This window comes from Erinaceus europaeus, chromosome 12 (assembly GCF_950295315.1).
Source record: "Erinaceus europaeus chromosome 12, mEriEur2.1, whole genome shotgun sequence".
Classification (NCBI taxonomy): domain Eukaryota; kingdom Metazoa; phylum Chordata; class Mammalia; order Eulipotyphla; family Erinaceidae; genus Erinaceus; species Erinaceus europaeus.
In genome coordinates, this window is record NC_080173.1 from 74,776,312 (window position 1) to 74,791,069 (window position 14,758).

General features: G+C 36.7%; 1 protein-coding gene across 5 annotated transcripts in view; it reads right to left on the reverse strand.

The window, feature by feature from the left end:
- The window catches only part of NF1 (neurofibromin 1), a 317,563-nt gene that overhangs the window by 223,866 nt on the left and 78,939 nt on the right, over positions 1-14,758 (reverse strand). For all 5 annotated transcript variants that reach the window (XM_007530811.3, XM_007530810.3, XM_060203994.1 and 2 more), the window contains 6 exons: positions 11,342-11,409; positions 11,016-11,091; positions 8,902-9,059; positions 3,383-3,556; positions 2,675-2,797; positions 1,307-1,381 (listed from right to left, as the gene is read on the reverse strand). In XM_007530811.3, coding sequence (XP_007530873.2) covers positions 1,307-1,381; positions 2,675-2,797; positions 3,383-3,556; positions 8,902-9,059; positions 11,016-11,091; positions 11,342-11,409 — 674 coding nt within the window. The remainder of the gene's footprint in view (positions 1-1,306; positions 1,382-2,674; positions 2,798-3,382; positions 3,557-8,901; positions 9,060-11,015; positions 11,092-11,341; positions 11,410-14,758) is intronic.

Genomic DNA, 14,758 nt, shown 5'->3' on the forward strand with positions numbered 1-14,758 from the left:
ACACAAATGGTTTAATGAAGCAGAATTAAATGTACTCATGTAATGTAAAAAAGCAGTCCTGCACAAAAAATGACTGTGTTGTCCAAAATGCTACTTCCACTGGAAAAAAAATGTTTATCACTAAACAATCTTATTGACAGCTAATTGTCTTCAGCAAGAAATATAAGCATCCAAGGTAAATAAAGGTGAGATATTTTTAAGAGATAGACCTTTAAAATGTAATAATAAATATAAACAGGACAAATATGCCGTAACTAAATATTAGGACAAGAATCCTCTTAAGGGAGAAAATGTTCATTTATAAAAGGTTTAAAGTTAAGCTATAATAAATAACTTAAGAACTTTCAAAGGATGTGGTCCGGGAGGCGGCACAGTGGATACAACACTGGACTCTCAAGCATGAAGTCCCGAGTTCAATCCCCGCCAACACACATACCAGAGTGATGCCTGGTTCTTCTCTCCTATCTTTCTCATTAATAAATCAAATCTTAAAAGAATTTTAAAAAGCCTTCAAAGGATGACTGCTCATAAAAGAACAGAATTTTTAAAATTTATGGTTCAAATCTAACAAAGCTATGCTACCTTTCTACTTGAAGTACATCAGTGTCAAAGGTTTCACGTGCACCTTTAATAAGTTTTTGTTTGATACACTTTTCTATCATGTGTATATCTCTAAAAATGTATTAATGTTCATTTGTTGAGTAAAGCTAAAATTGCAGTTGAATATGCTTTCACCATTTTTTAAACTGTATTCTACTGGGCTACAGTAAGAAATACTAGCTTTTTTCTTTTTTTTTTAAATCAGAGTACCACCACTTAGCTCTGGCTAATGGTAGTGGCAGAGATCAAACTTCAGACTTCTTACTTAAATTCTTAAGCACTGCTTCTTAGCATTTTCCAAGTTCCAATACTTCTACTCTTAACTTAAATGGCAAGGTGACAAAGGAAAAGCTAAAAGTATTTAAATAATATGTGAAAGGCTTTGGGATAGAAATGTCAAATTATATTTTCAATAGCAATGTCCTCAAGAGCTTTTGATTCAAATAAAAATGTTCTACATTTAATTTTTCCAAAAGATGTCATTAATTGCACTTTGCTCAGTAAGGGATATTAGGTTAAGACTAAACATAAATGCTGTAATTGTGCATCAGTTATTAGATGTAAGTACTGAGGAGAAATCTTCTATCATTCATCTAAATTCTGAACCTTTTGTAAGTCAAGAACATCTTAAATAATTTTAAATGAAATTAAATAATTTTAAATGAAAAAAAATTTTAAGTAATTTAGCAATACCTTTTGGACTTACATTGGTGATGATTCGATGGAGTGAATTTACCAGCACATAATGAAAGGTAGAAGGGGAATTCTGAGCCAGGCAAATCTACAGAGACAAAAAAACAAACAAACAAACAACAACAACAAAAAAAAAACCCTGTAGATTATTTCTATGAGGAAAATATTTAGTAATACAAAGTAACAAAATAAAAGCTTTTTAAAAAAATAATGTAAATTTAAGGCCCTGAAATGAATATTAATATAGTTTTGAGGGTCAGGAGACAGCTCACCTAGCAGAGCAAACATCTCACCATGCTTAGTGTCCTATGTTTGACCCTTGGCAGCATGTGGGAGTGCCACATACAGTACCAAAGAACTCCATGAATAATGAAATGATAATGAGATGTTTCTCCTTTTTCTGTCTCCCTGTTGCCCTCTCTAAATAAAAAAAAAAAAAAAAGAAAAATGAAAAATAAAAAAGGTGGTGCACCTGGTAAGCACACACATTACAATGTGCAAAGACCTGGGGGGTTCAAGCCTCTGGACCCCACTTACAAGGGGATAGCTTCATGAGTGGTGAAGCAGGGCTACAGGTATCTCCTCCTCCCCTCAACTTCTTTCTGTCTCTATTCAATAGTAGAAATAAACAGTAGTAGTATCATGTGTTCACAAGGCCCAGAGTTCATACCCCAGCACCGCACTAATGACTGATAGATATGTAAATGGAGCAAAATCAATAAAAGTGCAATGTATCCATCTTTTTCTCTTTTAAAAAACTTTTTTATATTTTGTTTATTTTCCTTTTTGTTGCCCTTGTTGTTTTCTATTGTTTTGTAGTTGTTATTGTTGTTATTGATGTTGTCATTGTTGGATAGGACAGAGAGAAATGGAGAGAGGAGGGGAAGACAGAGAGGGGGAGAGAAAGGTAGACACCTGCAGACCTGCTTCACCGCCAGTGAAGCGACTCCCCTGCAGGTGGGGAGCCGGGGGCTCGAACCTGGACCCTTATGCTGGCCCTTGCACTTTATGCCACATGTGCTTAACCCACTGCGCTATTGCTCCACTCCCTCTTTTTCTTTAAATAAACTTATTTATTTAATTTACATTCCTTCTTTTATTTAATAAGACACAGAAACTGAGAGGGATGGAGGAGCCAGAGAAAGAGAGAACCCTGCAGCACTGCTTCATCATTTGTGAAGTTCCCTCCTGCAGGTGGGTAGTTTGAACTGGTAGTTTGAACATGACTCCCTGATCATTCCTTGGGAATGAATGAGTTAAATTGGGTGCACCAACACCCAGCCCCTTTATTCATCTTACTAATTATTTCACATTTACAAAGAATCAACAGCATCTAGTTAGACTAACAAATTTAGCTAGATAAAAAAGTGAATGTTCTCACCTTAAAGTGTTGGTTATTGTGAGGACTTATACGAAAGCAAGAAACCAGACAATCAATCATCAGATCCACATCTGCAGGCTGACTGCCTCTTGAAAATGGTTTACTTGGATTAAAAAGCAAGTTCTATAAAAATTCCAACAGAAAACAAATGCCTTTAAGTAGTCATGCATTCTCTTTACTAATATTTCATAATATCAACATATCCACATAGATAGCTATAACATTCAGTAGTCAGAAAACACAGAACACTAATATTTTACTGTCGTTCATTAATCTGCAAAAATTGATCCATGAAGGATGATAAATGCCATAGTGGGGGTTGTATTGTTAAATGGGAAACTGGGGAATGTTATGCATGTACAAACTATTGTATTTACTGTTGAATGTAAAACATTAATTCCCCAATAAAGAAATAAATTTAAAATAAAAATTGAACTATGCCACAATTGGTTCCTTTCAGGGCCTAATGTGTTATCTATAATCCAAAAATGAGTATTTATGCTAACTGAATAAACATTCTAAACCACTTTATTTAGCCTCAGGAATATAAAAACAACAAGAGCAAGTCCTATAAATTTATAATTACAGACTCAGGATTGTATTATTAACAATGATTGTCAATGAAAATCTAGTTAACACTTATACTACAAGCTTACTTTTCATTAAACTTTCTTAAAACTTGTAGTAGAGAAATAATAAACACATTACCTTAAGATCAACCACCATGGACTGAACTAGCAGGAAAATTACAGAGTTATCTTCCCAATTGATATAAGTACTTGCTTTGCACAGTTTGACACAAGCAATTGCAGCACTTTCCGTCAGCTGCCTACTTCCTCCATGGCCAGCAAGTGCTTTTCGTAGACTGTCCAGAAACAACTTCTAAAGAATTCAAATATAGCAATGGGACAAGATATGAAGTATCTTAGATTTCAGACTCATCTATTAAGTAGGAAATTATCAGTCACTTAAAAGTGTACTCCTAAATGTACATAATTGATATTTTGATTTTATAACTTAAGTGGCTGTCATCATTGTTTCTCAAATTCCAAAACTTGTTATTTTTCATTTCTTTGTTGATACTTTTAAGAAATGAGTCTTTTTTATAGATTAATTTTTTAAATGTTTTTATTTGTTATTGGCTAGAGACAGAGAGAAATTGAGAAGGAAGGGGGAGAGAAAAAGAGGAAGAAAGACAGAGAGACACCTACAACTCTGCTTTACCACTCATGTAGCTTTCCCTCTGTAGGTGGGGACCAGGGGCTTGAACCCAGGTGCTTGCGCACTACAGTGTGACCACTTAACCAGGTGCACCACCACCTGGTCCCAGAAACAGTCTTTCCTAAACATGATAGCAGACATTTCAATCCTGAATTCAGTCAATTATATTCTTTTTGTGTTACAATCTAAAATATCATACTCTCTTGTCTATGAGCTATATCAAGCTGCATATCCTTATCTAAAACTCCAGGCAATATTAAACTTTCAGCCTTCTAAGAATACACCTTAAGCTGTTTTATTGCTCTAAATTCTATTCCTCGCAAAAGGTTGTCTAGTTTTGTGATTTCAAGTCCCCTTACTAACATATGTCTTTTTTCCCCTTTTCTCATTAATGAAAAGTCTCACATCTCCATCACATGTATTCTCAAATATAAAAATGTCAAAAGTAAAAGAATAAATAAAATGTCAAAAGCTAAAGTAATCCAACAATAGCAGAAAACAGTCATTTCAAGGGCATGAAACAATCTCCAGGAGACACCATATTGTTACACCAACACAAACATTAGTTCAGGGTGAAATATAAATAAACCCTTGGGGTTTATCTACATACTTGAGGTTAATGGGGTGGGGTGCGACTGGCAAAATATCTCACTTAGGCAGTGTACTGTTTTACCATTGTCAGGACCCAGGTCCAAGTTCAGCCTCCACTGTACTGGAAGATGCTTCAGTGTTATGATATCCCCCTCCTCCTTTCCCCTACCCCCTTCTCTCCTTTACCTGAAAAAGTCATTCTAGAGCAGTGCAGCCCCACAGCAAGGAAGGAAGATAGAAAGGAGAATGGGAGAGACAAAGAAAGGATAAAGGCAGAAACCCCCAAAACAACCTTGATCCATACTCCCAACAGGGAAGAAGTGATAGGCTCTGAACTCCAGCTCCATCAGCACCCAGAGAGACAGAAGGAAAAGGAGAGGGACATATGGAGGTAGTTATGGTGTCATGAGTGGCTTGGAGGGGAAGAGAGGATTGGATCAGGAAGAAAAAGGGGGCAATTATGTATAAATGTAGACAGTTGTAGAGATGATGGCTGGCCCATGTCTACAACCTTAGGGGAAATGTGGTGGCTTACAGTGGGAAGACAGAAGATTCAGAACTCTGGTGGTGGGAATAGTATGGATTTAAGCCCCTGTTGACTATATAATTTATTTAATGTAAAATTAAATAAATAAGCAAAGATGAAGACAGAGAGGGAGGCAGGGAAAACACAATGCCCTATAACAAAAGGAAAGTGGCACTTTAGTGGAGGTTGAGGCATGCTGACATACGTTTTGAAGAGAGATGAAATTGTACCTGACAACACACACTTGCAAAACAGCTTTTGCTTAAAAAACAAACAAAAAAAAAAATCCCAACTTTTGAAAACATTTAATAAGTTTAAAGGTGGGACTGGAGGGCACTGCCTTGCTGGATATGTGGTTTACGTTTAAGTAAACCATGGGAGTAAACCACGTTTAAGTAAACCACGTTTAAGTAAACCACGTTTAAGTAACCACATGGGAGTCCACAATACCAGGGAGAACTTTGGTGCAGTGGTGTCTCTTAACTCTAACTTTCATTTTGAATGAAAAGTGACTGATTAAGTAGTCAGGTCACACATGCATGAGGCACTGGCCTCATCAAAAAAACTGTTTCACATAATAAATCTAAACAGATTGAAATCATTAAAAAAATTTATCTTTTGAAACAGGAATGGAACTCAGTAGCAAACACATATGCTTAACATATATGAGGTCTTGGGTTTAATTCCCAGGAATGAAACAACATATCTTTCCTAATGACAATGAAATATAATGGGAAATCAATAGAAAGAAAAGTCACAAATATCAAAATTGTGCAACACAATTGGTCAAAGAAAAAAAGTATCACAAAGAAAGAAAATATCAAGACAAACTGAAGTAAAAACACAACATACCAAATCATCTGGGTTGCAGCAAAAGAAGAGCTATGGGAAGTTTTCATATCTGAAAATTCTTAGATTAAAAAAAGACACATAGGTCCATGGAAAATAATTTAGAGTCTAGAAATAAGCCTTCACCAATATGGACAGTTAATTTATGACAAAGGGATCCATGGGCCAGTAATATAGCTCACTTAGATAGTGTGCTGCTTTGCCATGTGCACAACCCAGGTTCAAGTGGGCTCCCATTGCACTGAAGGAAGCTCAGTGCTATGGTTTCACGTCTCTCTCTTGCACTCTCTCAACAGACACACACACACACACACTCTTCAGAGTATAAAATGGAAAACAGTCTTTTCAATATGTGATTTAGGAAAACTGGGCAGCTACATGCAGAAGGATAAAACAAGTTCCTAACATTCCATTGTGCACAAGGTCAACTCAAAGAATAAGGGAAATTGCACGGCAATTATACAACTTCCATGCCTGAGGCTTAGAGATCACTGCTTCAGTCCCTGACACTAGTATAAGCCAGAGTTGAAAAGTGTAGGAAGGAAAGAGGGAAGGAGGGAAACAATTTAAAATGGATTAAGGACTTAGGGTGGGCAAGACAACACACTTGGATAATGTGTTTGTTTTGTCATGCACATGACCCAGTCTCCACCACAGTGAAGGAAGCAAGGAAGCCTCAGTGTTGTGGTTTATTTCTGTCTATCTGAAAAAAAAAAAAAATGGTCTAGAGAGGTGAAGTCCCAGTGATAAAAAAAATAAAAGATTCAAGACTTGGTATTAGAAATAAAGTCTGATAATTTTGTAAATCAATATTAAATCACTAATAAACTTTTCTTTTAAAAAAAAGGTCAACTGGCAGAGCACTTCATTACGTCTGCTCTGGAGTCTGAGGGGAAGGTAGACAAAAGCAAGAAAAACCAATGAAATAAGTTTAAACTAAAAAGCTTTTGCACAGCAAAAGCAGTCATCACTAAAATAAAGACATCCTACTGAATGGGAGAAAATATTTACATGCCATATATCAGACAAAGAAAGGGCTAATAATCGAAATACATAAAGAACTTACAAAACTCAGCAACAACAAAAGTAACTTCATCAGGAAATAGAATATCTGAGCTAACTCTTCAACCAAAGAAGATAATCGCATAGCAACAGGCATATGAAAAATAATAAATGTCACTTATTATCAGAGGAAAGCAAATCACGACAATAATGAGATACCATCTCACACCTGGGATACACCTATAGAATGACAAACAACAAAAATTAAAGAAACAAGTTCTGGGAATGATATGGGGGCGATGAGAAGGACCCCTTTTACACTGCTGATGGGAATGTAAACTGGTCCAGTTCCTATGGAAAATAGTCTGAAGAATCCTCGAAAATGTTTTCAAAAATAGACCTGTCATAAGATCTGACAATTTCTTTCCTAGGTATCAAAAAAACACTTGTTATCATCATATTTATGCATCATATTTATCATCATATTTATCATCATATTTATCATCATATTTATCATCATATTTATGCATGCCTGTATCTATTTTCCCAGTAAAGAAAAACAAAAAAAAGTCACTTTTTGAAGGGCTCCAAAAACATCCTAACATAAAAAATAGCACCTTCACAACAGAAAAGTAGGAATATATACCTAGATGAAGTAGGACAGATTCATTTACTCTCAAAATGATCAAGTTTATCCATTTACCCATCAGTGCATAAACTCCTGATGGACTATTTCTGCAAAATACTGAATCTTCAGCTGATTATACACATCTCTATCTGCATTCAAGTTAAAGGAGTTCAGTTCACGGTTAGTCAGTTAAAAGTATTTCTCCCGGGAGTCAGGCGATAGCGCAGTGGGTTAAGTGCACGTGGGGCAAAGCGCAAAGGCCGGCTAAGGATCCCGGTTCAAGCCCCCGGCTCCCCACCTGCAGGGGAGTCAATTCACAGGCAGTGAAGCAGGTCTGCAGGTGTCTGTCTTTCTCTCCCCCTCTGTCTTCCCCCCCCATTTCTCTCTGTCCTATCCAACAACAACAACAGCTATGACAACAATAAGAACTACAACAAGCACAGCAACAAGGGCAACAAAAGGGAACAAATAGCCTCCAGGAGCAGTGGATTCGTAGTACAGGCACCAAGCCCCAGCAATAACCCTGGAGGCAAAAAACAATAATAATAAAATTTTTTTTAAATAAGCAAATGGATAAAAATCTATTATCAAAACAAAATGTAAGCAGATATTCAAATAAAACAGCAATACCCAGTTCTTTTTAAGAAATTATAAAAGCCTTTTAGAACTGCTGGGTGCTACACAGCATATTCAGAATAGATGACATATGTGGTATTCCACCTTCCTAATAAAATGCTGTGAAAACTGTTGTGAAGATACTTTAATTATTACTAAGTGAACACACACCAAGTGACAGCCACAAGAATGATGAATCCTAAAAGGGCAACTCTGGCAGTGATCATTACAGAAACTGAAGAAAAGTGTCACTTAGTTTTAACAAGAAAATAAAATTAAGAGACTGATTTAAATCTTTAATGAGTGAAATCACTTTTTCCTTCAAATAAGTCTATGCAGAAATGTTTCTGCTAAGGCCTGTAAGCAAGTCTAAAATAAAAAACAGATTTAAAAAAAAACCTGTAGGGACTAGGTGGTGACACACCCGGTAGAGTGGACATTACCATGTACATGCGCATAGGGTTCAACGGCCCAGTTCCCACTTTGCAGGTGGGGGAGCTTCATGAGTGGTAGAGCAGTGCTGCAGGTCTCTCTCCACTCTCCCTCCTTCTCCTATCAGAAAACCAAAGAAAAGCAGTAGGAAAAAAGGCCACTGGGAGTAGTGGAGCCATGTGGGCATTTAAGGCTCAGTGATAACCTTGATGATAAAAACAAACAAAAGAATTTTAAGATTATAAGTAGAAATGGACCCCAGAAATATCATGCTTGGAATAATAGTCCCAAAGTAATGGATACTTTCAATAAAATAAGCTGCTTCATATCTTGACATAATGGAAATAATTTTACATTCCTCACCTTGTTCATATTGTTCTCATCAACCACATCTTTGGATATATCCTGGATAATTTCTGGACACAATATAAGAAGAATGATCTGTAGTGGCCAAACAGCTGCTTTACGTTTGGTGCTTTCAGCAAAACCATCCACTAAGTCAAAGAGTTTTTCTGCACACTCTAAGTGAAAACGTAAATATCAAATGATATCATTAGATGAGAAAATATATGCCAGTAAATTAAATGTCAGCACTACTCAATAACCCAAATCTTACCTTTTACAAAGATAAACTTGAAAATTCATTTAAACATTATACAAGCTCATTCAAATAAGTAATGTTATAGTGTCTTTTTTAAAAGTCTTTTTTTTTTTAACTATTTTTATTTGAACAGAGAGAAACTGAGTGGGCGGGAGAGCTAGAGAGGGACACAGGGACAGAAAGGCACCTGCAGACCTGCTTCACCATTCATGAAGCTTTCCCCCTGCAGGTAAGGACTAGGGGCTTTAACCCAGCCCCCAATGCTATATTATCGATGCGTCAAAAGAGCTACTATGGTCCCTCTTAGGAAGGATTTTTTTAGAATAGCCAAATCTGTGTTTAGCACTAATGCACAGGATTATGCAAAGTGTAATTACTGTACCCATGAAACAAAGATTGGACACTTTCTCAAAAGGAATTACTAAAGCTCCTCAGGAGTTATCTTCTGCTTTATACTTAAGTCTCAAGAATTCTATGTAAAGAGCTAGAGAGAGAACTCAGTATTAGAGCAAAGGACTTGCATGTTTCATATTCCAGAGGCCTCAGTTTCAATCTCCCACACTGCCATATGCCAGAGTAGAGCTGTGTCTTGGCATGTATCTCTTTCTCTCTCTCTCTCATATTTTCTTTATCTCCTAAAAATAAATAACTCTTTAAAAAAATGCTAGGTGTGGGGGCCCAGAGGTAGTGCAGCAGGTTTCACACACATGGTGTGCAGTACAACGACTGGTATAAAGATCCTGGTTTGAGCCCAAGCTCTCCACCTGCAGAGGGGTGGCTTCACAAGTGAAGTGGGTCTGCAGATGTCTATCTTTCTCTCTCTCTCTATCTTCTCCTCCGTTCTCGATTTCTCTCAGTCCTATCCAACAACAGCAGTAGCAGGAATAATAACAACAATAACAAGGGCAACAAAGTGGAAAAAATGGCCCCCAGGAGCAGTAGATTCATAGTGCAGGCACCCAGCCCCAGCAATAACCTTGGAAGAAAGAAAAGAAAAAAAAAAAAAAAAAAACTATCCCAACACTAATGCTGAAATAAAAAAACTTGTTTAGGGGGCCAGGCAGTAGCGCAGCGGGTTAAGTGCATAGGAGTATCAAGCGTAAGGACTGGTGTTAAGGATCCCGGTTCAGGCCCCTGGCTCCCTCCTGCAATGTAGTCGCTTCACAAGCGGTGAAGTTGGTCTGCAGGTGTCTATCATTCTTTTCTCCTCTCTGTTCTAGCCAACAACAATGAGGGCAATAACAACAATAATAACAACAACAATAAAAAAGGGGGGCAACAAAAGGAAAAAAAATGGCCTCCAGGAGCACTAGATTCACAGTGCAGGCACCAAACCCCAGCAATAAGCCTGGAGGCAAAAAAAAACAACAACAACAAAAAAAAACACTTATTTTTAAAAAGTGTCTTCAATAGTAGGACACAATAGTATATGTGCAAACTCAGGTTTAATCCACAGTATAAAAGTATGAAAACAGAGGTTAGAGTTCCATTTCAAACTTCTTCACATATTTGCTCAAAGGAACGGGAGAGAGTTAAAAGTACCAGACATGTAAAAGGAGACAGTATTTCCTATTTTCCTACTTGACATCAGCTGACAAGATGTGGGAGCATCTTAGTAACAAGAAAAAGAAAATGAAAAAAACAAGGAAAGTGCTCGGTCTTCACGTCCTCTTCAGTGTTTTGTTTTTTAAACCAGAGCATTGCTCAGCTCTGGCTTACGATCGTGTGGGGAATTGAACCTGAAACTCCAGACTCCCAAGCCTGAAAGTCTTTTTTTTTTTTTTTTTTTGCATTACCATAATGTCTCTCTCCCACTCAGGTCTCCTAAATAACGGTTTGAATGAAAAAAAAAAAATTAAGTCAATCTTATCCTTACCAGCCATATCAGTCTGTGGAATCTGGTATAGCTTTGTAAATTCATCTGGATAGTTTTCTACCCAGTTCCAAAATGCCTACAAAAAAATATATATATGTTTTCATATAAAAGCAATGATTTCTTTAATACAGTAAATGAAATGTCAGATGACTCCAATTACATCACAAAGTTCTAATTTCCTTCATAAGAATGCAATGCATTCTTCCTAAAAATCAACTTGAATTACTCAAGCCATGACATTTTTATTCATAATACTAAAATTTACAACATCAGTAAGCCAAAATTAACAAAACTGCAATAGCAATACCTAAGAGATGGTAACTTACCTTTTCCAGGCTATTTATAACTGCTAACTGTGCAATCTTCTTTAGGGCTTTAAATTTAAATGCTGTTTCTGGGGAGGGGAAAGATTTACAATTAACTCTAGAATAATTAGTTAACATAAACACTAGAGAAATAACTTTCCTATTATATGCAATTTTTCCCCAGGTGCGCCGCTATGTTCCATCGCTGGGGAGCCAGAGACGACCCGAACTGCCCCTGCGGCTACAGACAGACTATGACCCACATAGTCAACGACTGCCACCTCTCCAGATTCAAAGGAGGTCTCGAAACTTTACATCAGGCTCAACCTGACGCTGCTGACTGGCTACGGAAGAAGGGCAAACGCTAGAAGAAGAACTGACTACAACGTAAAAGTAAAGTTAATTAACATAAACCAAAAGCTCACAGGTTATGTACACTAAAGGTAACCCTCGATACAAAGCCAATATAACTTCACTTCAAAGGTTGCTATGATTGTCTTATTTTTTTTAATAATCTTGCTCTTTTTCTCTTCACATCTCTTATATACAAATAACTATGTGCTATTTTTCTCATTTTCTGATCATTCTTATTTGAGACTACCAGTTTTGTAATTAATATGATAATGACACATTTGGCTCCTACACCAATGTAAGCAAATTCAAATTTGTCTTTGCACTGTACAAAGACAGATTTAATATACTAATTTCTTTGTAAGCCCATTACTTAGCATGATTCCTTCTTACAGCTTCTCAATAAATGCTGCTAAATTAAATTCAAAACATTACTATTTTTACTGTGCATAATTCAGGAAGCTTCCATCTTTTTCTCCACTGTCATCTAGTTACCTTTTGCTATCATATTTTAAATTGGCTTTATATTTTACATATTCAGTAGCATTTACTCTAAATATAAGATGGAGTTGCATACAATGGGGATAACTCACGCAATAAAAGTCATTTATCTACCCATTCACTTTCTTATAATTTGAAGAACATCATAAAGTAAACATTTCTAGGGAAATTAATCAGTTCTGTCTGTTTTTCCTCAAACACTGTGCAACTCTGGCTTGTAATGGTACAGAGGGTTTAGTGTAAGATCTCAGAGCTTCAGGTATAAATGTTTTCTGCATAACCATTATGCTATCTCCCCTCCAGGAAACTAATATTTTCAACAAATACCATCCATGCATGGGAAGCCTAAATTAGATCTCTAAAATGTCACCGCACAGTTACAAAAAATTATAAAGCCCTAATTATGCCTTTTTAAATTTTGTAGAAAGGGTTCACCATTCAATTCTTTTTTTTTTTAAAGATTTTATTTATTTATTAATGAGAAAGACAGGAGGAGAGAGAGAAAGAACCAGACATCACTCTGGTACATGTGCTGCCAGGGATTGAACTCAGGACCTCATGCTTCAGAGTCCGATGCTTTATCCACTGCGCCACCTCCCAGACCACCTTTTTTTTTTTAAAGAATTTATTTATTGTGGGCTTTATATTAGTTTTTTTTTTTTCTTTAAGATTGTATTTGTTGGAACCCTCCTGCACTGCTGGTGGGAATGTCAATTGGTCCAACCTCTGTGGAGAACAGTCTGGAGAACTCTCAGAAGGCTAGAAATGGACCTACCCTATGACCCTGCAATTCCCCTCCTGGGGATATATCCTAAGGAACCCAACACATCCATCCAAAAAGATCTGTGTACACATAGGTTCTTGGCAGCACAATTTGTAATAGCCAAAACCTGGAAACAACCCAGGTGTCCAACAACAGATGAGTGGCTGAGCAAGTTGTGGTCTATATACACAATGGAATACTACTCAGCTGTAAAAAATGGTGACTTCACCGTTTTCAGCCGATCTTGGATGGACCTTGAAAAAATCATGTTGAGTGAAATAAGTCAGAAACAGAAGGATGAATATGGGATGATCTCACTCTCAGGCCGAAGTTGAAAAACAAGATTAGAAAAGAAAACACAAGTCGAACCTGAAATGGTATTGGAGTATTACACCAAAGTAAAAGACTCTGGGGTGGGTGGGTGGATAAAAAAAAAAATTTTTTTTTAAAATAAAAGATTGTATTTGTTAATGAGAAAGACAGGAGGGGAGAGAGAGAGAGAGTAAAAGAGAAAGAATGAAAGGGAGAGATGGAGGAAGGGAGGAGAGAGGGAGAGAGCGAGCGAGCGAGCTAGAACAAGGGCACCACACATCACTCTGGTACATGTGTTACTGGGGATTGAACTCAGGACCTCATACTTGAGAGTCCAGTGCTTGCCCACTGCGCTATCTTCCGGACCAGCCATTCAATTCCTTAATTTTTCAATGTGGGTGGCACTAAAGTCTTGAAATTTCAACAATTTAAATAGAATTAAGTGATGGTTTATTAAAATAGTTGCTGTTCACTAGCCCAGATCTTCATATAAAAGCTAAAATTATACATTTCCCCTTATTAAAAATACTAAAATGTGACTTTATTACTACTAGCATGTAGAAGATAGTGAGTAACCAAAAATCAAGTTCTCAGCAAGGGTAGCATAGATGGAAAGCAATCTCAGTGTTCACCTATATAAATATAGCCTTTTTACATCTGAGGAAATGTAAGTTAAAATAACTGTTTAGAAAACTAAATGAGGGACCAGATGGTTGTGCCTCTTCCTCCTCAATTTGTTCTGTCTCAAATAAAATAGTTTTTAAAGTTTTTTTTAAAAGAATCAATGTATTCTTGGCTATATGAATTATACATCAATAAGGAAGGAAGGAAGGAAGGAAGGAAGGAAGGAAGGAAGGAAGGAAGGAAGGAAGGAAGGAAGGGAGGGAGGGAGGGAGGAAGGGGAAGGGGGAAGGGGGAAGGGGGAAGGGGGAAGGGGGAAGGGGGAAGGGGGAAGGGGGAAGGGGGAAGGGGGAAGGGGGAAGTGAAGGAGAGGGAGGAAAAGCTATGTGAGGCATTATGAAAATTACCTTGCCAGGGCTGAGAAAACAAGACTTTCATACCTAAGGTTCTGAGGCCCCAGGTTGAATTTCTTACATCAGCTTAAACCAGAACTGGTCTTTCTCTGTGTACTTCTCTCTCATTAAAATAAATTACTTAAAATTAAAAAATAAAAAATGAATGCTATCCAATAACTCAGCTTTAAGAACAAGAAAAACACACTGCCAAACTGTTGAGGTTTACAAAATTACTATAACTAAATTTCCTTTTAAGTTACAGATGAAAACTATTAACAACTTCCTCATATACAAAATAAAATTAAGTATGAAAATAAATGTCATAAGATTTTTTTCACAATCAAATTAGTCAGGAACTATATTACATAAGCCTAAAAAATTATTTTTGTGCAGTGAAATTTTGGTATTTATACTCAGTTTATTAATATTGTTTAATATCTGACATATTCTTTCTCCTCTATCACAAAAAAAAATATTTCAGTTCTTTCTAATAGT